Source organism: Chelon labrosus (genome assembly GCF_963514085.1).
Source record: "Chelon labrosus genome assembly, chromosome: 13".
Classification (NCBI taxonomy): domain Eukaryota; kingdom Metazoa; phylum Chordata; class Actinopteri; order Mugiliformes; family Mugilidae; genus Chelon; species Chelon labrosus.
In genome coordinates, this window is record NC_140346.1 from 19,061,160 (window position 1) to 19,082,578 (window position 21,419).

At 45.3% G+C, this 21,419-nt stretch overlaps 1 protein-coding gene across 4 annotated transcripts in view; it reads left to right on the forward strand.

Annotated features, from left to right (window-relative positions):
• Positions 1–1,272: 1,272 nt before the first annotated feature.
• Positions 1,273–21,419, forward strand: part of LOC311498545 (muscleblind-like protein 1) — a 63,302-nt gene continuing 43,155 nt past the window's right edge. For 2 of the 4 annotated variants that reach the window (XM_084559182.1, XM_084559184.1), the window contains exons 1-2: positions 1,274–1,628; positions 19,729–20,747. In XM_084559182.1, coding sequence (XP_084415308.1) covers positions 20,574–20,747 — 174 coding nt within the window. In that variant the 5' untranslated portion in view covers positions 1,274–1,628; positions 19,729–20,573. Of the gene's footprint in view, positions 1,629–19,728; positions 20,748–21,419 lie in introns of all 4 variants that reach the window. The other 2 variants (XM_084559183.1, XM_084559185.1) reach the window with 2 other exon arrangements.

Sequence of the window (21,419 nt, forward strand, 5' to 3'; positions counted from 1 at the left end):
CTCTGTTCCCTTTTTCTTCCTTTACCAAGCTCACTGATTTAATCAACAACAATTTCAACAATCAATGCTCAGTGAATCCCAGTTCCTACCTGTTCCCATGGCTACTGGAAAGGCAGAAGACAGTGTGGAGATTTTTTTTTTAATATATATATATATATATATGGTCTGACTTCTCAGCTCCATCTGCCTCCAATGGCATGGAGATATTACATGAAATATGCATGTCTGAGTGACAGCAGAGATTCTTGAGGGGTCAGATTTGATTTGGAGCACAACGAGGCACTGCAAAGCCTGAGAAACCGGTAGAGGACGAGAGAGCAGTGGTAGCTGTGGATAAAACACAGCGAGGCTAGATGTGTAAAGATTGAGTGCTGGGGGTTACCAGTGTGATGCCTGCGCCGCAGGACTCAGCTGTGAGTTGTTGATTTGCAGGGCCTGAAGGACAGCCGCGGCCTTCCACCCACTCTGTCGCCATGGGAGACGGTAAAGAGGAGGTCTCGTCTCTTTTTCTTCCTCACCCTCATTCCCTCTGCTTTATAGTGCTTATACCTCCATCTCTCCTTCTGGTTCTGTTCTTTTTCTGTCAGCCCTCTCTTTCTTGATAACCCATTATCGTTCTGAATCAATGCTTTGAAAAAAAAACAAAAAAAAACAACCAACCTCCAGGAAGATGAACAGCGGTGAAAGCTGAAATGATCACTCAGTCGTTCTGTATGTCCGTCTCCGTGCATGCATACGTGTGCATGGCTGATTCATTTCACCGGCCAGTCCGGCTGTACTTCCCTTGTTTGTAATGTGACCGAATGCGTGTTATCAAAGGGCTGCAGGCCTCAGCGCACTGGCACTACCAATGGAGAAAAGGAAAGAAACCACAAACAGGAACCATAGCCAGTTTCCAGGAACCATCACATCTACCCACACACTCAGCGACATACACAAGAGATGCGTGCACACACACACAAACGCGCAGTATCTGCTTTCTGCTTCTACCCCCTCTTACTACACCCTACCCTTCTTTTTATCTCAGAAGGCAGAAGCAACAGTTGGCGATCACATGTCCACGGGAGTCGCTCCTCTTTTCTGTGTCAGCTGGTTAGCTCAGACTCTGAGTTGAAGATGCTCAATAGAAGGAAGCAGAATGAGTGCACTTTTTTATTTTTCGGTTCCACTCTATTTCACTATCTAAACAGAATACACAGGGAGAGCCTGAACTACAGGAGGGGGGGAGGAGGAGGAGGAGGAGGAGGGAGGCTGTTGCCATGGCAACCAATGCCGCGGCAGTCGTCATCATCATGAGGCTTCTTCTGCATCGCATGTGTGTGCGAGTGTGTGTGGACACAGCGCGTGTGAGTTCACCCTCCTCTCTCCAGACAGGAGGCGAGGACATCCCCCTCTAACACCGTGCCAACAGAGAGAGGAAGAGAGAGAGAGAGAGAGGGAGAGAGAGTGAGAGAGAGAGAGAGAGAGAGAGAGAGAGAGAGACCAAAACCCCATAATGCACTGCACGCTGCAGGGCTGAAGTCGTGCAGATTCATCAGTTCCTGTTCGAGGGGTTGTGTGTGAGCTCACACACACACACTCATACACCCAGACCCGAGCGCGAGAGAAACACACGGACAACCAGGCAGGTAAGACAGCCTCGTTCCGGCCGTGCGACCGGGCTCCTGGTTTTACAAGATGATTACAAGATCTGTTTCTCTGCCTGCTACTGCCTGCTGAGAAGAGGATAGGGGGAGAGTGGCTCCACACAGACGCCAGGATGTCATTAATATTTGACATGTTATGATTCTGACAACTTCCCCGCCTGTTGCTAGTGATTACTGCTGTAATTTTTTTTTTTCCTTCCTGGAGAATATGTGGGATTTTTATTTCAAAGCAAGAATATGTTTAGGCAAGGAGAGTAAATAGTTGATCTGCTTTTGAAATATGTGTGTTGGTTTTTGTCTGCTGGGGTTTGTTTTTTTTGTCTTTTGTTCTTGCAGATTCTGTTCAACGGTAGTCGATTTGAATAATGCTGGGAAGGTTTTGCATGTGCTATTTTAGGGGCGTGATGGTGAACTTCTGGGAAATGATACGCTTGAATTTAACAGTGTCTTCAGGACAGTTTCTTTTACAGGAAAACCTTCTAAGATGTTAATTTTACAGAAAAAAAAGTTCACCAACAGAAGTCATATATTAAATGAAATGTGTTTGTCAAATGTTTAATTGCAAAAATTGACATAAATTGTCACTTGCCAAAGTGACATTTTTATGAAGACAATCATTGATGATTGCTTTCAAGGACTACATTCTCAGTACACCACATTGGAAACACTTAAAAACAACCTCTGCCAATGCTCAAGGTGTCTACATGACACACCAGTGTGTGCTGACTGAGAAGTAATAGCGTAGGCTTTTCTGTTACGGGTCATTTTGTGGTTTAACGGTCACTGAGGAGGATTGTGACCATATCTGTTGCGCCACAGACACAGACAGGCTGGAAAACGCGATTGCAGCAGCTTAGGGCAGGGACTCTTAAACTTTATTACCTCAGGACTCCAAGCTGCTTTCCCCTCTGGGTGCCCATCTTTAAATGTTTTAGGTCTCTCATGCAGGTGCATAACAAAAGATCAGAAAAACAGGTTTGATATAAAGCTAATGATTTATAAACTGGACCCTAATTCCATTTAAATGTCAGCGGTGCATAGAGAGCCTTGAAGAAAAGAAGAAAACACAAGTTGTGTTATGTCAAAAATCCCGCTTTTAAATAAAATACAGCTCACGGTAGATACATTTATATTACCCCATCACAAAAACGTCTCCAAGCTCCTTTGAGATGGTTCTTTTTGAACTTTTTGACAGTGTGTGTTATGTGGATTTGGGGAGCTGTTTATTCTGCAACCCTGTAACAGACTATGCAAAGAGCCTTTGCGGACCGGGAAATGAAAGGAGATGGAAAAAAAAAAGAAGCCATAATGCAGATCAGACAAAAAAAGTCTTTTGAATATTCAGTTTCTTTCCATTTAGCACTGACAGTGCACCACTTCTTTCTGCTCTTCCCCTGCAGAAATCCACCTGTCAAAACTCAAAATGGAGAGGCTCCTCTTTTTCATCATGGTTGCTTTCATTAAGAGCCTCCCTCCGCTATCTGCGCTGTCGACTGATAGAATTGTCCTCCAGACACCTATGTGACAGTAGTATCTATATCCCTGTCTCTGCTCAGTAATAATTCAGTGTGGGGGCTCAAAGCAGCCATATAAAAGTGTGTGCATGCATGCGGCTGCGCTTGCATTGTGTGTGTTCTCGTGCATGTGTATGTGTTGGAGATACTGTAACAAGAAAAAAAGAAAAAAGCTGAAGAATGTATGTCTGTCTTTAGTTAAAGGTTTGGAGACAAAACAGACAAAAGCGGTTTGTTGGGTTTTTTTAATACTGGCTCAAGCAGATCTTGAGAGTAAATCAAGCATTTCTCTGAGTAACCGTGGTCATACCAGAACTATTTCAGCGGTGGTTCCTGGAGTTTGGGAGTCTTTTTTTAACAATGCACATCCATATATTTGACTACTGGTCTGTTATAAAGCTCCGTGTTGACAGATTCCCCTCATTTTCCACTGATGTCACATGTTGGTGTCCCAGAATCTGTTGGTACCAGCACACAGAGCTGTTACGGTTTAGGAGAAAGACACAGAAGCTCTGCAAGGTCATATATTTTTGGTTGGACCTTAGATTTTTCAACAAAAGAGCAGTGGCTTTTTGCTATGAATGTTAAAGACCTGTCACACTCACAAAAGGTTGCTCTGCTGGATTTTCCATTCAGTAAGTTCGGTGAGCTTCTCCAGTCGTTTTGCTTTTGGTCCAGCTCTGGCTTCCCTTAGCAGCCCGGATCAGAGGTGATATATGGATCCAGATCTCCTTGCCCAGCAGTTGACTCATCCAGCCTCTGTTGTTTCGCTCAGGAGTTTTCCTCGTTCCTGCCTTTAACGACCCGGGATATAGGGGGACACATGTTCAAGGGTCCACAACCTCTTTTTTGGATATGATCCGAATGTGAGGTGACGTGACTGGCTTAGGTTTAAGAGCAGTGCCACAAAAGTCCGCTTTCGTTCTCACCTCCGTACGCAGGCGTCAGCAGAGCGGTGAGCAGGAACCTTAGTGTGCATTAAATTATCTGCAATTGCAGCAATTATCTGCAAGTCCAAAACCTTTCAGTGTGTCTTGTTTCTTCGTCACTGCACCTCTCCTTTTACACTCAAAGACTGCCAGTGGAAAGTAGTAATTTTATTTACTGGAGGAGAAGAATGATGTGAAGACTGATACCTTTAAACCTCCCACCTAGCATTTAAAATACAATGCACAAAGTAAGAGAAGCATCACAGAAAACAGTTAGCTTAAATTAGCTCAATATCAGTTTAAACATTCAAATGATTTTAAAGCATTAATATGATTTTTTTTACATCCTTTATTTGAGCAGTTAAATGTCAAGATTCAAATCTTTTTACCTGTGACCTTCTTGCCACTTTAGTGTTTTCTATACATTACATTAAAGTCAGCACAGCTTTTTCTGGCACTAAACATTTTTTTAGAATTATAGAATTTACTAGAATTATATAATTGCTACAAAATTACCACCTATATATTTTCAGCTACAGCAGGCAGGGTTTTTTTTTAGGTGAAAAACCTCTCAAAACATCCTCTACGTTACAGATCGTGGAAGATTGTGAGCTCGCTTTCCGCGAATGTTTCGTAGCAGCCGGCGATATAATGCCACAGACTTAAAGACATGACTTGTTGCTACGTGACTGCTGCAGATAAAATTTTGGCTGCCTTCAGGTTCCAGCGACACGGGAAGCGACGGCCACTCCCTTGTGTTTGTTTTTGATTTTTATCTATTTTTTTTCATACAACGATTTCTACGAGAGCTTGAGGTAGCCTCGCCGACAGCGCAGCCGCTTCGCAACGTTGTCCCTCGTAGCGTGAGCGTAGCATTAGAGGTCGGAGGCCTGCTGGTGAACTCACATCATTAGCAGCCTAAACTAAATATTTTTGCTCGGCACTTGGTGGAGACCAGAACTAAAAGGATAGCTGGACTATTTGAATTTGTGCCACACCGGCAGAAACAAATGAACAACTGTGAGTACGTGTGCAGCTGTTAGGGTTATGGTTAAGTTTATAAGGTAACAGCTTTGATTCATTTTGATTCATTTCATTTGCACCAATGAATTTTTCCTAAAGCACTCTTAATCAAGCATGATTTTGAATGCAAGATTTGTTCTTGTAAAAGGCTGCCTTTGCGCCGCAACATTTCCGTGTTCTCCACCGTCATATCCACGAGTTGTACTCAGTAGCTGACATCTGTGCTGTGGGTGAAACAGATGACAATAAATACTTTCTTTAAGAGACTTAACATTCTTCCTGTAGTTTTAAAGCCCATCTGGTTTCTAGTCGATTGCAGCGCAACTCGCGGCAAACTTGGAGACGCTGCATCCTGGAAGGCAAGTGCGAGACCTTTTTTGGGCAAAGGACGACGACTTGCCTGCTCTAAAATCAAAATTCCATATTACCGGCATCTGTAGTCTGTCGCTTTGACTCTATGATCAAATTGATAAATATTTATAGAAGCTGGGGCTCAACATTAACACTTAGAGCAGCGCAGACATCCATCATAAATGCTTTTGAGGGTAGGCTGCAGGCTGCTGTTCAATCAACACCTTTGCCTTACACTCGTACGCAAGCGCGCACGCGCGCGCGCGCAGACGCGCACGGACGAAAACACACACAGGCCAATACGGTGATAAATTCCAAACACCCTGATATATTACAGCCACAAGTCAGTGATGTGGCTCTGAGTCACTCGGTAACACCCACCTGACATACACACACACACACACACACCTCTGCAAACACACCGCCACACACGCAAAACACACACATGCACCTGACGTAGTGTTTGATGGAGTTAGACGCCATGGCAACAGAGCTGTGACTCTTGCTGTCCTGTGAGTGGACTGAAGCTGTGGAGGAGGGAGGAAAAAGCTACCCGCCAGCTCTGCTACCCATGTGCAGCTAATATTATTCCCGGTATCTCTCTTCTCTTCTTCTTCTTTTTTTTTTTCCCTTTTCCCTTTCTCTTCAGCCCCGGCCGCTATCCGCGCCGCGCGTTTGTTTTTTCTTCAAGTGCATAATAAAGGCTGCGAGTTTAAAGGAAAAACACTCGACGAGGGGAGGCTGAGGAGGCGGAGGGGGAGGTCAGCGGCCATGTCTTTTTAAAGTCATCGATTGTCCGAAACCTCACACATCATCAGAAGGGGGTTGCGCTGATTCCCGCAGCTGCGGCCAGACTGCGCTCTCATCTGTTGACATTTTATTTTTATCTCCTTGCACTCTCACTCGCTGCATCTTCCAGTCGCACAAACAAAACGGTTTAACTCTCCCTCTCGTCTGCAGTTCCTGCTTCTTGAAATTCGTCCGTCCTTGCAGCCTGGCCTCTCGTTCTCCCTTCTCCCGTCTGTCATGTTTTATAACTGTGGTAGCACAGATAAGGGGAGCGGAGGGTGGTGGTGAAGGGGTGGCGTGCAGGTGGACAGGTTCCACAAACAGCATCTGTATAAGATTTACTGCCTGCAGATACAGATGGTGGGGAGACGGGGAGGGAGGGAACAGTGCAGGTGAATTGCATTTTGGTCTCCGGTGGTATTTTCACGGTCTGATTGCCAGCATTTGTTAACGTACAAACATCCACTCGCGCTCTCTCTCTCTCTCTCTCTCCCCCTCACGCAGTGTGAAATTGTGGGAACGTGGCTGTTGACAGTAGAAGTTTGTCTGTTCTCCCCGCGTCTCCCAGCCCCTCCGCCGCTCTCCTCCCTCTTTTGCATACGATCCAAGCTGTGAAAGGTGAACTCGCAGCCCGCTGTGGATAAATTATGTGTGACATGTTTAGCTGGGCCGCCTTATATGGAGACTGGCGTGTCTGAATACAGTACAGCTCTGCCAAGAGGGAAGGAGGGAGAGGGAAGGAGCGAGGGACAGGGAGGGAAGGAAGAAAGGGAGGAGGAGAAGGAGGGAGGAAGGAAAAGAGGCAGGGGAGGGAGAAAGGAAAAAGGAAGGAGGAGGAGGAGGAGGAGGAGGGGGCAGTGACAGAGGGAGTGAAAGAGAGGAGTGCCGCGAAGCAAGCATGAGGTTTTCGCTTTCCATTCTCCCCTCAGCAGCAGTCAGATGAGTCCTTGCAGAGATACAGTAAGTCTTTGCTGTTTGCTCTGTGTGTGTCCGTGTGTTACTTTGCGTTTGTTTTGACACAAGATTGAGTTGTCCGCGCTTACTTTTTTTTTTCTCCCTGCTTTATTCTGCCACATCACATTTTTTTTTTTTTTTATTATTTATTTTTCTATATACACCATCTGGTCGCTGAGCGTGATGTGTGGACGTGTGTTTCACTGAGTTATAGCACTGTTTGTAAGCGTGGGCTTGCATATTCAGAGTGCCACCACGCTTCGCTGCTAATGTGCGGTAGTTCGAGGCAGGACGGTTTTAAATGTGGAAAAGGGCCGAGCAGACAAAAGAACGGGCAACATTGGTGTTTAATGTTCCGCAGAGTAGTTAGCACACACTCACACTCACACACACACACACACACACACACCGACACACATTCCCTTTTTCTGGCAGACCGCGCTCTGCCTCTCTTTTCCTCTCTTCTTGGACCGCGCTGAAATCCCTGTTGTGCGACTACTACCGTTTAAGCTAAGGACGCGCTCAGGTTTATGGATGAATGAATTAAAAAACAAACGCACACACACATGCCGGCTCACCCTTCCACGTATATGAACGGCCCTAAACTCTCACGATGCCAGGGCTGGTGTTTACACTACAGCTGCCCTCAGGAAATGATTCAGAATCCAGCGTTACCCGGGCCGTCTGCGCTAATCTGACACATAAACACATTTACGCATAAAAAGAAAATCATCAAAACCTGTTTAGAATGCAGGAATGCATAAAAGAGAGCCGGACCTTGTCTGAGCGCACGTCTTAATGTGCTTCGGTGAAGTTTCGGGAACGCAAGGGCAGAAACATGACGGATTTATATGTGGAGAGTTTTTGCAGAATAATAAACAGCAATAAATATGAGCTTTTAAAACCATCATCTCATTATATTAAACGTTCATTTTTAACCAATTTTTTTGCAGTACATGCAGAGTAGGTTAATATATCTGGGACGCATTAACTTTCGGATCACCTTCCAATAAACCTTCTCTACTTGCACGACTCATTTGTCACCATCCTATACACAGTTTACACACCGCACGCTGGCGGCTTGCTGGTAGTTGGTGTCTCGATGCTGACGTGACGACAGGTTCACCCAAACTGTTATGAGTGCCCCCGGCCCTTATCCAGCGTTTGAAAGTATTTAAAAGTTGCATAGGTTGGCGCGGTCGCTAACCTTTTACGACTAAAGCTGCACGTTACAAAGTAAAAGCCTGTGCAATAAAAAAAACAAAAAACTTTTATTTTGTTAATGTGAGGGTTAGGGATTCTTATTAATCCTACCTGCATCAACTGGCTGCTGATTCATGGCAATCAAGAGTGACTCAGAAAGCTTGAAATTTGCAAAACAGGATGTCGTGTTGCCTAAATCTTGTTGGGACTTTTACGGGCGGCTCACCGATTAAATGCGTGGTAGAGACACAACAATTTTTCACCTTTTGCAATGAAATAGATCACCCTAGTTTGAGCGCTCAGATGAGATGTTATTTACCGGACCGATGTTGTAACGCACCTTGATTCTGGCTACGTTTCCTCCGTTGTTTTGCTCACACGCCCTTCTCGCTCCCTAATCTTCACACCTCTCACTCGCTTTCACACTTCTACTTCCTCACCCGTCCCTCTCTCTCTCCCTCTCTCTCTCTCTCTCTCTGCAGCTTTTTGTCTAATTCTCTGTCTTTCAGCTTTTTTTTTTTTTTTTTTTATGGCTCGCTCTGCGTTTCCCTTTGGGTGTCTGGCTCTCGATTGGCTGAAAGAAAAACTTCTCTGCAGATCAGAGCAGGCGGATCTACAAGGTCATTAGGGTATAGAAGAGCGAGAGCGCAGAGGCACTCAGATACATACTGAATTTCACAGAACACATGACTCTGACTAAACAACTGGGTGTGAGAAAAGAAGCCGGGGAGGGGAGCGTGCGGCGCGCGGAATTTGGCCGTGCTAATTTAAAAAAATGAGGAATTCTCTCACGAATTCGTCTTCGTTTCTCATCCTCCCCCACCTTCTGGTTTCATCCACCAACTAATCTGTCCTTTGGAAGTGATGTCATCTCCCTGCTGTCCCCGGCAGTCGCGGGGCAGTCTGTCGAATGCAGATGAGCGGTGTGTGTTTGTGTGAAAAATTAGCGCGCGTGTGCATCGCATGCATTTGCACTATTCACTTATCGTGCAAAAAAAAAAAAAAAGAAAAAGAAAACAGGGCTGAATCTTCAATCGAGGTGACAGCAGGAGAATGTGAGTGGAGATGACTTTAGGTCCCAAGCCTCAGGAATTGGACACAGGGCATGCACAAAAGTGGCAGATAGGCAGTCGCTCAGACAAATGGTTCGGGGGGGGGGAGTCCTACGAGGCCATTTGGCGAGTGGCAAAATCACAGTGAGTCAGTCAATGGTGTATGATTGCTGTTTTCCCTGCAGTCTGCAAAGCTGTCACTGGACTAATGCACACTAGTGGAAGATGTAATCTATAGTAAATACAGTTGGCTCCATGGAGGAGCCCTGTGTGATTTCCACAGATTAAGGTGTCAAACTGAATCACTGGTCATAGACAGCTGAAGAGTACGGATTATCCCCTGTTTGGACCGACGCTGGTCTGATGACAAGTATGGGATCCATGTTTGTGTGTGTGCGTGTGTTTGCTTTATTTGGAAAACCGACTGGAGATATTCTCTCCCACTACTTTGGTATTTCCTGATTCGATCTAAAATACCACAGTCTGCAATGTGAAAAATTCACTGAAGGGCAAATCATTAGCATTAATAATCGTCATCCACTAAACTCGGTCGTGCTGTTAAGCTTTTCAGCCTCTAATCGGTGACCATCTCGCTTGTCACTGAACCGTCTCCTGTCAAGGAATTTCCGCGGCCCGAGTCATAAATTATTATTATCTTGCTGAACTTATTGTACGTCTCTCTCCCTATGAAACCTCTCTGTTTTTCTCTCCCTTTTCCTCGCTCTGCTCCCGTTTCATTACTCGCTGAATACGTCCACGGTCTTCTTCTCGGGCCGTGCCACCTGTACCTCCCTTCTGTCTGCCTGCCTGTCCATCTGTCTGACATTGTTTCTGTCTCCTCTTTTGTTTTTACAATCCCCTCATTCACCTGTCTGCCTGCATTGTCTTCCCAGGTTGACATGTGTCAGAAAGAAAGACATTAAAAGAAAAGCCTCTGAGGACGTGTGTGTGTGTGTGTGTTTGCCTCTGTTTTTTTTTATTATTTTTTTATGTGTGATAATGGCCCTGTGCTTTAAATGCCACATGCCGAGGTGGTAAATTCACACAAGGGAGCTTTCTTGGGGTCACTTATTCACTGGCATCTGTCCGCTTTCCCTTCCACTTTCTTACATCTATATCCCCCGGACGTCTCCTTCTATCGCTCACTGTCTCTTTCTTGCCCTCTCTGTCTTTCTGTCTCTGTGACTCTTCCTCTCATTTTTTATTTATTTGTTTTTTGCTGTTTTCCAATCTTTCTCAATCTACCCTCCCACCCACACACCCTTGCACACACATACTCGCGCACCTCCTCCATTGCTATTCCTGAGAGGAGCAGACTGGGTCTGGCAGTGGGTTGGTTTATGTCCATGAACTCAATGACACCCCCGCTGCCGCTGCATTACACCACCCTGGCAACACCACGAGCCAGGTAGCCACACTGCAGTGAAGGTGGCAGCAAAATGCAGATGTGTAGGCGGGCAAAGTGCATGTAGGTATGCAGAACGCGCCTCCTCCTTCTCTTCCTCCTCCTCCTCCTCCTCTGCAACGCACAGAAACTTGAGCGCGTCTTTAAACGTGTATGACCTCACGCTTCTCGTCATATGGCCGTCTAATATAACTGCCTCGCCCCGTCTCTGCGCTCATGTCAGGCTCTTTAAACACTTGCGCTGATATCACAGTGCAGACGACAGCTTGCACACGTGCCACTTGACTGCCCCCGTCGTCTCCCCTCCCCTCTGTTTGTCTTACAGCTGAAGGAGGGAGTCACAGATTGTGTGCATGTGTGTGTGAGAGAGAGAGAGAGAGAGCAGTTGATGTGGTGCATATGCATACATGCTACTGGTATGGTGGCGTCCCGAATACCAATGCACTCGCTGACCTTCCGTTCATCTCTGTAGCCGCGTATCCTCTGTAGGCCGATGCAGATCTGCTGTCTCATAGTTTGGGGTCAATACTAATGTGTGCGTCAGAATCTAGGCAATAGCGTGAGGTGTAGGATTACCCTGATGGTATCATAATGGACTATCCCTGCAGAATGACCAACTCTCCAGCTGAGGACTGTCAGATCACAGCTCAGGCGTTGCACAGGGGTGGGACCGAGCATTCGTTTGACAGGGCTCACGTGTGATCCTTATTAATGCTGCTGTACCCGTGGTGAGGTGTTTGAGTTCATTAATGTATGGCTGAGATCATCTGTTGTTCCCTGATACTGTATAAAGTAAGTTTACCCACGCAATATCTTTACCCAAAGTAAAAGAAGGAGCTTATGCACCATCCATTATTCATTGTTGGGTGATAAGAAGTTTTCATAAAGAAGAAATGAGTCTCCTTCAGAAATAAGGACTGTAAATCCTAAATATAACTTTAAGAACAAAGTTCTGGGAATTCATCACGCAATACTACAAATCCCAATGTAGCTCAGTAACCATGCATAAACATGGCTTATCTTTTGGTGCACTAAATCAGTACTATTTGTCTCCTGTTAATACAGTATTTAAGATAATTTCATTTATATTGACTCTTTTGCTGCAATATGTAACTAAACTGATGACTTTTGACCAAAGCAAAGGGAAAGGACAGTGTTCATAATAATAGGAATCTGAATATGTCATTCAATTATGTTGACTGACAAAATTATCAATGCCCCGGGCTGTGTTAGGAGTCTGAGGATAAAGCTTTATCAAAATATGGCTCAAGTGAGAAACAATAACAGCACTGGTATATGTTTCCAGTGATGTGTTTTGATGAAGAAAACAATGAAGTCACATGATCGATCAGCTGTTGAAAGTTCTAGACGAGAGGAAGAAGTCTCCCCAGTGCGTCTCCCCACTGTCGTTTGGTCCTCGCTGTGTGCATTATGGTGTGTTAGATCCAGTGCAAGTTGATGACACGAAGCGACAAACTGACGCTACTCGACATTTGCAACGCTGATCTGGCTTCAGCATTTTTCAGCGTCCTGATCATGTTTGTTTCACATTTCAGTTTCTTTTAACAAAATGAAATAACAAAGTCGACCAGTGCAGCATGTAACATGGCCAACACTAGTTCACATGAAAGTAGAATTCATGTGTCACTTTTCCATCCATACTAGCACCTTATCATTTATCCTTCCTGTGTATAAATTTGCTTATTTTATTTTGTTTTTATTTTTATTTATTGATTTTTTTAACTGTCTCACATCTATTTTTTTTTTTTCGCTTGCAGCTGAGCTACTGTGACCAAGCAATTTCCCTCACGGATCAATAAAGTCTGTCTAAGTCTAAACTTCCCAGAATCCTCCTTTTTTTCTCAATTATATCAGCCAAGCTGACATTGTTTGGGTTCATTTTCATCTTGTTTTTGCACATGTAAACCCACAATGCAAAAATTTCGCTTTATTTTTTGCAGACAGGACGCCTTAAATTGAATTAATGTTGTTTTATCACCAGTTTTGGAGTCAGAAATGAGAGATTACGAGGCCCAATAAGAAGCATTTTATTGAGCATTTGGTTGATAATATTGCTAAATATGCCTTTAAAGGAGACTGTATATGAGGCCTCTGTGTTAAATCTTTTGGTGTCACCAGCCTTGTGTGTTGCTATAGCTCCAACTCATCTAGGTGTCATGTCATGATGCCTTGGCGTTCGTTTGAAAACTCCTTCCGTGTCTTCCGTACAATTTCTGCCGGGTGACATGACACCATAAACCACTTTGTCCTTGCTTTAAGCGTGGTTTATCTAGTTGCCGTGGCGATGATGACCTTGCAGCACATTACCGTGGTACTGCAGCACAAGGTGTTGTGTGAACAAGGAGCGAGAGGAGAGACAAGCGAGAAAGAAAGATATATGGGAGTGGGGGTGGGGGGTGGCAGAGACAGCGGGCGAATAAAATGAGGACAGCTACTATTAAAAGACGAGCCACGCTCACAAAGTTGTTTATGTCACATGATACTCGGAGCGCAAACTTAGCAGAAGGCGAGCAGATTTCTAAGAAGAAGAAGAAGACAGGCTTGCGGGGAGAGAGGGGGAAAGTCTGAAAACGCTGAAGCATGTGCGTGAAGAAAAAACGAAGAAAGGAGAACAGGTGGGGATCAGACGAAGATAAATGAAGAGGGATGAGAAATGTCAAGATGGTATCACAGCAGAGCGCCAGCAGTGCTTTGAAATGGTACAAGACTCCGCTTTTCCACTCCCGACGTTTCTCTCCGATCTCCCCCCCACTTCGTTTATCCCTCCCTGCACTCACCTTGATTTCCCTCTCTCGCCGCGCGTCTCTTGCTAACTTGCGCTAATTGCTCCTGCTCGCCCCGCGTCACTCTCCTCCTTAGCCTCTATCATTTTCCCGTCACCACCTCTGGTCTCCTTCGCTCCATTTGTCTCTCACAGGCCTAACCCGCCCCATCCCCATCTCCCTGACGCTTCTATCAGTCTAAAGGGCAGCTCAGGTCGTTTGGAGATGATATCCCGGCCGGGCGGCGATGTGGTGTAATACGAGGCATCCAGCGTCTTGGTTTTGCTGCTGCAGTCAGCGCCCTTTAACCTCTCGCATTACTGAGTATCCCTTCCCTTCCTCTCTTCGGATAGCACGCCCCGTACTCCACTGACCCCTGACCTTTTGCGCCATGATTACATTTTAGCTCCGTTATAACAATCTGTCTTTCTAATTGAGAAGATTTCCCTGAGAAAGAAAAAAAAACACACACCCACAGCATTTTGATTCGGAGCCCTTCACTGAATTTGCAACACTTGAGGAATGTCTGAACCATCAGCTTACCGCCTAAACAAACAAGTCGTTTTGATTGCTCGACTGCGAATCTGAGGGCTCTTTAACAGATCAGAGTTTACACCATGGTTCTCGTGGGGGATTTATTTTCTTTTCTCTTTTTTTTTGAAGCAAAGTGTTTCCTCTTACTTTTCAACAAGTCTCTGTGTGCCGCATTTTCATACAGTAGATCAGGCATAGGAAACCAAACATGGAGGAGACTGCTTTCTTCTCTCCACCTTCTTCATTTTTCTTTTTCTCTGGAAGTCATTCAAGGTGAATAAATGCCTCAGATCGCTGGCGCCATTTCACTCCGTTTTTGTTTTTTTCCCCCTCATTCTTTCTTTTTTTTTTTCTGTCTGCGCTGGTCGTGGCTCGAGTTAACGTCCCACATGGGTTACACTTAATATCAAGATATACAGCTACACAAACCCCCCAAAAATGTGGTGCTAAGGATGGTAATATTAATTTGTCTATTGGTTGGCCCAACACTTCGTTCCAGACTTTCAAAGCAACGACTGACTCGATTCCCCTGACATTTTGTAGGGACGTTCATGGTACCCAGAGGATGAATCCCGCTGTCATACTGATCTCCTGATTTTTTTCTGTGGTTCCACCAGCAGGCTGACATTTGCTCTTTTTAAGTGAAATGTCACAACAATTATTAGGATGTTGACGAAGATGTGCCACTCAGGAGGATTAACTGTTGTCAACGTGCACCTTCGACTCAGATGGTGACCACGACACGTATCATAAATGCCTTGCATCGTTGCGTATTTTCCTCACAGAGCAGGATTTGATAGCCGCTATCATGGCTAAGAGTCTTGTTTACACACCGTTGCAAATAAAGTTGTAATAAAATATTTTTTACCTCTTCTCATGAAATAATTCTGACAGCGTGATTCATTCTCGATAGATAAAGTGTTTAGTGTAGGAATAAAAAAAAACTGAATGTGTCTGAAAACATATCTGTTCCAATGAAGTAACGAACCGACCAAATTACTGTTGAACGTTGGAAGATTAACGCAACTTTGTCTCTGTGTGCCTGTGTGTGAAATTGGGTATTGGCAATCAGTAATTCCGAAAGGAGTGGCGCCTCTCCGGTCTAAATCAAGTGCAGCTTTTTCCTGGAGAGTCGTCATGGGCGTGAAACGATCGCGAGCGCGTCCAAACGGGTGGCACCGTTTTAGCAGACGGCTTAGCGCGAGATCCGATGGCTTCCCTTAAATGAGGAGCTGCGCGAAGCCCCGGGGACACTCCCGGCATTGCGCTCTGCTTTGTGCAAGATCGCACGTCGACAGCTGAGGCCGGTCAGCATTGAGACGAAATGTTTAGCCGGAATTTTGCTCTGTATACATTTAGTGAAGAGTCTTCGCAGCACGTGTGTGTGTGTGTATATGTGAATGTTAGGGGGGAATTTGAGCATTGGGTGTTTGCGGGTACGTAATATTCCCATCGGTCTCCACCTCCTTCTAGTTCCCAACTTATTACCTTGGCTAGCTGGTATGATGGTGTTATAATATCTTATGCCTCTGGCTATGGGAAATGGCCACATGCATTATTCACACATGCTAAGATGTTTATTGATGACTCCTTCATTTATACATTTCCTCAATGCCAGGGCCATTCCTCAACATTTGTTACCCTTTCGTTTTAATCCTCTGCTTTGACCTGAAAACATAACTCCTTTGAGAAAACCGGCACGTCATTGCCTTTGGACTCAAGGGTAGCGTTGTCTAATCTGATCTATGCACGTTCTCCAGCTGTTTGCTTCCTTTTCATCCGTGCAGTCACTGCGAATGTGGCGTACTCTCTTTTATGTCGGCGCATGCTAGAACTATCGGGATACTTAGCGGGTTTTCCGCTCTGATCTCACATTTTCTCTCTGCTTGGACCCATGACCCCTGAAGCAGCAGCAGCAGCAGCAGCAGCAGCGGTACTGTGGCAGAGCCTCGTTTCTGGCCAACAACTGGTAGCTCGAGTGTGTTTGAATTGAATTAAAATTGGGCATGACAGTACTCCGATACTCTCAAGGACAATAGCTTCCTGATATAATACCAGTGCACTCTTTTCTTCTAAACTTTAAATATCTCACAATATGTTGATCATTTTTTAACTGGAAGGTAAGATGAGGTCATAAATCTGCGGCACTAAAAAGGACTCTGACTTAATGGTACCGATAGTTGATACAGTGAATTATTTAATAATCCTGACAAAGGTACTGCTGGCATCACCGGACCGTGAACTTTCATACGCAACTGCCAGGATGAGAGTCAGCACCCCTAAGTCTGGGGCCATGGTGCTCTGCCAGAAAAGGGTGGAAGTTGGGGTGAATTGCTGCCCAACGTGAAGGAGTTACGTGATGTGTTGGACAGGCGACCTGGCGCTATTAGGTCCGTCACTGTGAAGAGGGAGCTTTTGATTTCCTAGTCAGTCTAAGGTCCAACCTCCTTCGCCTTTTGGTCATAAACCTTCGGTGTTGACCGAAAGAATGACATTGTGGATACAAGTCGCTGAAACGAGGTTCCTCTGTAGGGTTGCTGTGCGCTGCCTTGGAGATGAGGTGTGGAGCTCCTTCACGTCGAAAAGAAACCAGTCAAGGTGGTATCTGCTGAGGATGCCTCTCGGACTCACCTCTTCCGGGCAGACCCAGAATTCACTGGAGGGATTAGAAATATCGACTGGCCTGGGATTGCCTTGGGATTACACGCAAAGGGCTGGAATGTGTTGCTAAACAGACATCTATAATACCATCCTTAGCAACTTGTTGCCACTGTGACCTGACGGATGGATGCCAGAGTTGACCGCGAGGCACTGACTGAAAATTTGTCCTGAAACACAACCACTCCATAAAAAAATTATCCATGTATTTGCAAAAAAATACCTGACTGTTTCTCATAAATACACTTTAATACTCCTGGACTAATTTGCATTGGTATGCAGGCCTGCCTGTGTTTAATAGCATGCGAGAAATACCACCTACCATCCCAACATCTGGGCTTTGCTTGTGCGATGCAGAAATAAAAAGAAAAAGGCAACAGGCGAGGTCAGGAAATGAGTAAGAATAGACGATGCAGAAGACTAATTTTGTCACTCCATATTTAATGCATTGGTAACGGAAGTCCTCGCCGTATTCTCTCTGCTCACCACAGTCGTCCTGCCAGATACAGCGGGCTGCCCTGGCCTCTTGCTTGTGTCCACATGCACGGCTCAAAATATCTGGGCTGGAAAAGTAGTTCACCACAGTGACTGGCCCAAATAAGAGAAGAGAGTGTGACACATAAGCAATGTTTGACCACGTATTTTAATTTATTTCCTTCTTTTAGTTCGGACATTTTAAAGGTTTAAAAATGATGATCATGTATGTTCCAGTGTCTTTTTTAAAATTTTTTATTCATCTTTTTCTCAAAATGACTTGCGGTATATATATATATATATATATATATATATATATATAGCAACTTTCAACCTGACTCAACTTCTGTTTCAGTTTATGATTACTTTCACTTCCCATCATGCATTGTGACAGCCCAGACAGAAGGATGCACAGCACTCAGAGAAACACATTAAATATTTTTAGTTTTTTTTTACCAATTTTTTTAAAGGTCACTTTGGTGTCTTTGGTTGCAGATCTCATAACCTTTCACAAACATTTCATTTCTTACATCATTCATCAGCGTTGCCGATTGATTTTCTGGCATTTTTGTTTTTACCAGTAGTGTTGCGCAGCTGATTGTAGACTCACGGACGTTTCCCACCGGCATCTGAACAATCTCAGCAGGCCCATCAGACACAGAGGAGCCTACTACCAGGTTTCAAAGTACAGATCTGACTCTACAGTCAATGCACCGCGAATTAGATGTTAGAAAACGTGCACATTTAGGAAGAGAACTACAGCATGAATCATAGATCAATCCCAGGTACTCTAAGTTGTTGGTAATTTTAAAGTTGTCCACACGTTTCGGCCTGGATCGCTGCTTTATATAAACCGGTGTCACATTTTAGCATATTCATAAAAACAATACATCTGTCAGAGTGTGGGGGACCTAGGAGTGATATAACCACACGTGGGCTGTAGGTTTGGGGGCACTTATTGTGAGCGTAGCAGCTGTAGGAGTTTTTCTTTTTTTTTTTTTTCAGCATCCGGAGTGTGTTTGGATGAGTGGGCTTAAGGAGCACGCAGGAAAGAGTGCAATACAATTAAAGAGGAAAATATGACCCGTGTTTTCTCTCTCTCTCTCCCTCTCCCTCTTTCATAATGACCTCATCTAGTCATTACCTCGCTTGTCTTTCCTGGCCACCTGCCAGCGGCGACGGTGGACCCACCTAACTAGCTGAGTGGCCGTTTCCAATCTCACCAGGGATGAGCAGATTAATAACTCCCTAATCGATACGATACAGACACGCAAACACTCGGCGCTTGTTACTGGTAGCTATGAAAAAGTATTGATTAGACATTTTCACAGCAAACGCCTTTTTGAGATGTGATTATTTTGTGAATTGACGGCTGAGGAACGGCATATATGGGGCATCCTTGACGGTTATATTTTATGTGTATTCATTCTTTTTTTGTGATTCTTTATGTTCATTTTGATTAAATTATTACAGTATCATGACAGGGATTATTATTATTATTATACATTTGAAATCTGAGTCTGAATCATTCATACATATTTACACCATTCAGGCATAACATTATGACTACCATCCTGATATTGTGTAGGTTTCCCTTGTGCCTCCAAAACAGTTGTGACTCATCAGAAAATGGACATGGGCCTTCTGAGGGTGTCCTGTCTGGCAACAGGATGTTATTAGTGAGGGAGGGCTTTGAGGGGAGGGACCTGTGTGGATCATCTCATAGATACTTGATCAGTTTGGGATCTAGGGAATTTGGAGGCCAGGTCAACAGCTTGTGCTGTTTTTCACGTTTTTTTGAGTTGTTCCTAAACCGTTTTTATGTGTGTGTGCCTGTGTCAGGCTGCATTCTGCTGGGATGGGCCCCATTGCTATGGGGTGGGGGTGTCTGGTCTGGTCTAGGTGGGTGGTAACATCCACACGAATGATTGCCAGGTCCAAAAGTTTCCCAGCAGAACACTGAGTTGTCACAAGATGGTCAATGTTGTTTACTTCTCCTGTCAGTGGTTTTAATGTTGCGGCTGATCGATGTATTTATGTTATAGAATACTACACACAAAGATTTATACACATAATTCTTTCCACTTCCTCTCATTTTTCTCTGTCTCTCCTCTCTCTCTCTCTCTCTTCTTCTTCACTGTCATCCTTCGAAATAAATTGTCTGTGGCTGAATGCTTCAGCTTTACTGTTAGCAATACGCTGTTTGAATTTCCAGTTGAGAGCTTGAAACTCTCGGCGAGGGCTGCTGCTAGAGAAGATGTACGAGAGAATGAATGTTCAAATGAAGCTATGAATCCAACTGTGTTGTTGTGCGAGCCTATTAACCTTGTGTTTGAGAGCATGTGTGTGTGTGTGTGTGTGTGTGTGTGGGTTAAGCCCTGTTCCACTGACACTCTTCCCTCCTTCTCCACAGAGAGAAGTGCCTTCATTTGCTGACCCCTGTGGCTGTTTGGCTCCACTGAAGCCGCCCGTGCCTCTGTGCCTGTCCATGTCCGCGGGAGCTGCCAGCCACACCAGGAGCACCAGGACTGCCATGACTGCCAGCGCTGTCCACTGAGGCTGTCTCCGCGCCGCCGACACCTCCCTCCTCCCCTCCGACTCCCGCCTCTGTCTGCCAGCCAGACGTCCCTCCATCCATGCCACTCAGCCCTCTTCCTCCTCTGTGGAAGTCGAACACCTTCCCCCTCCTCTGCGGACAGAGCCTGATAGCGAGGATTCGCGGCTTTTATCGGCTCCCGTGAGCGGAAGGAGATCGCCTCTTTGCTGTCCCCCTCCCACGGCCTCCTTCTCCTCCTCCTCCTCCTCCGACCTTCTCTTCCTCTTTCTCCTCCTTCCCTCTCTCCTCCAGCCCCGCATCTTTTCATCATGGGCCAACTCGGTCGATAATGTGTTTTGCCATTCGTCTCATCTGACAGTTCAGCCGAAGAGCAGGCAAGGCGAGGGAGAGAACCGGTGTGTGTGTTTGAAAGAGGGAGATTACAAAGCAGACCTCTGTGGCCATCACCAGCCCAGGCCTTGGGTGACAGGCACTGAAGGATTCCTATTTGAGCCACAAACAGACTCTTAGGATGGGCCGCAGGTGGTAGGCGAGTCCAAGGCCTCACGGGCATCACTTCAGAATCGGACTCTAGGGAAAATAAACCTCTAAAGTCTGGCTTTTTCCCTTGTATTTCTGCAACATTTCTTATTAAAGTACGTACATAAGTGAGCCCGCTGGATATCCCCTCGCTCCACTCGACGTCACCTGTCTGGTTTGAAATGGCGGTGAATGTGACGCCGATCCGGGACACAAAGTGGCTGACGTTGGAGGTTTGTCGGGAATTCCAAAGAGGAACTTGTTCGCGGCCGGACAGCGAGTGCAAGTTTGCCCACCCTGCCAAGAGCTGTCAAGTGGAGAACGGCAGAGTCATTGCCTGTTTTGACTCACTCAAGGTGAGTATGGCATACACCTGCGAGATTCATTCATCAATCGTGCTTTCTTTCTCTAGCTCGCAGCGCCGCCTGTAATTTAGTTAGGAAGAAACAGTATAACCAGGCATTGATGCAGAACTTTGAAAAAGATTCAGTTATAATATGAAAGGAAACAGGAGGTTGATTTTCCCTGTTGACTTTCTAACAAGTGCCGCGCCTTTCGGAAGGGGACGGCGTGTCTTGGTAAGCTGAGATGAGGTCGTAATCGCATTAACATCTGTGAATCAGACTCAGAGTTTCCTTCACAGGCGCATAACTTTTTTTTGTGCAAGACTGTCGGTTGGCACGTTGCGAAAGATTCTGTGTGATCGTCACATCAACAGGCTGAATGGGAAATAAAGAAGTGGGACGGCATGCCGTGTGTTTCGTATGTGAGCCTAGCGAGTGTATGTCTGTGTGTTATTTTGAGGTCACGCTGCACAGCGGGGTGTTCTCAGAAGGCTCTGTAATTTACTGTCTATTTTTGCCCTGGCACTGAGACAACACACTCCCACCATGCGGCTCCTCTCACAGAGACGAGGGGAAGAAAAATCAGACAGCGGAGGGGATGGAAAAGACCGAGCAAAACAGACCGGACCGGGCCAAGGAGTTATGAGGAAAATAAAAATACATAAATCATGGCATTCATTACAA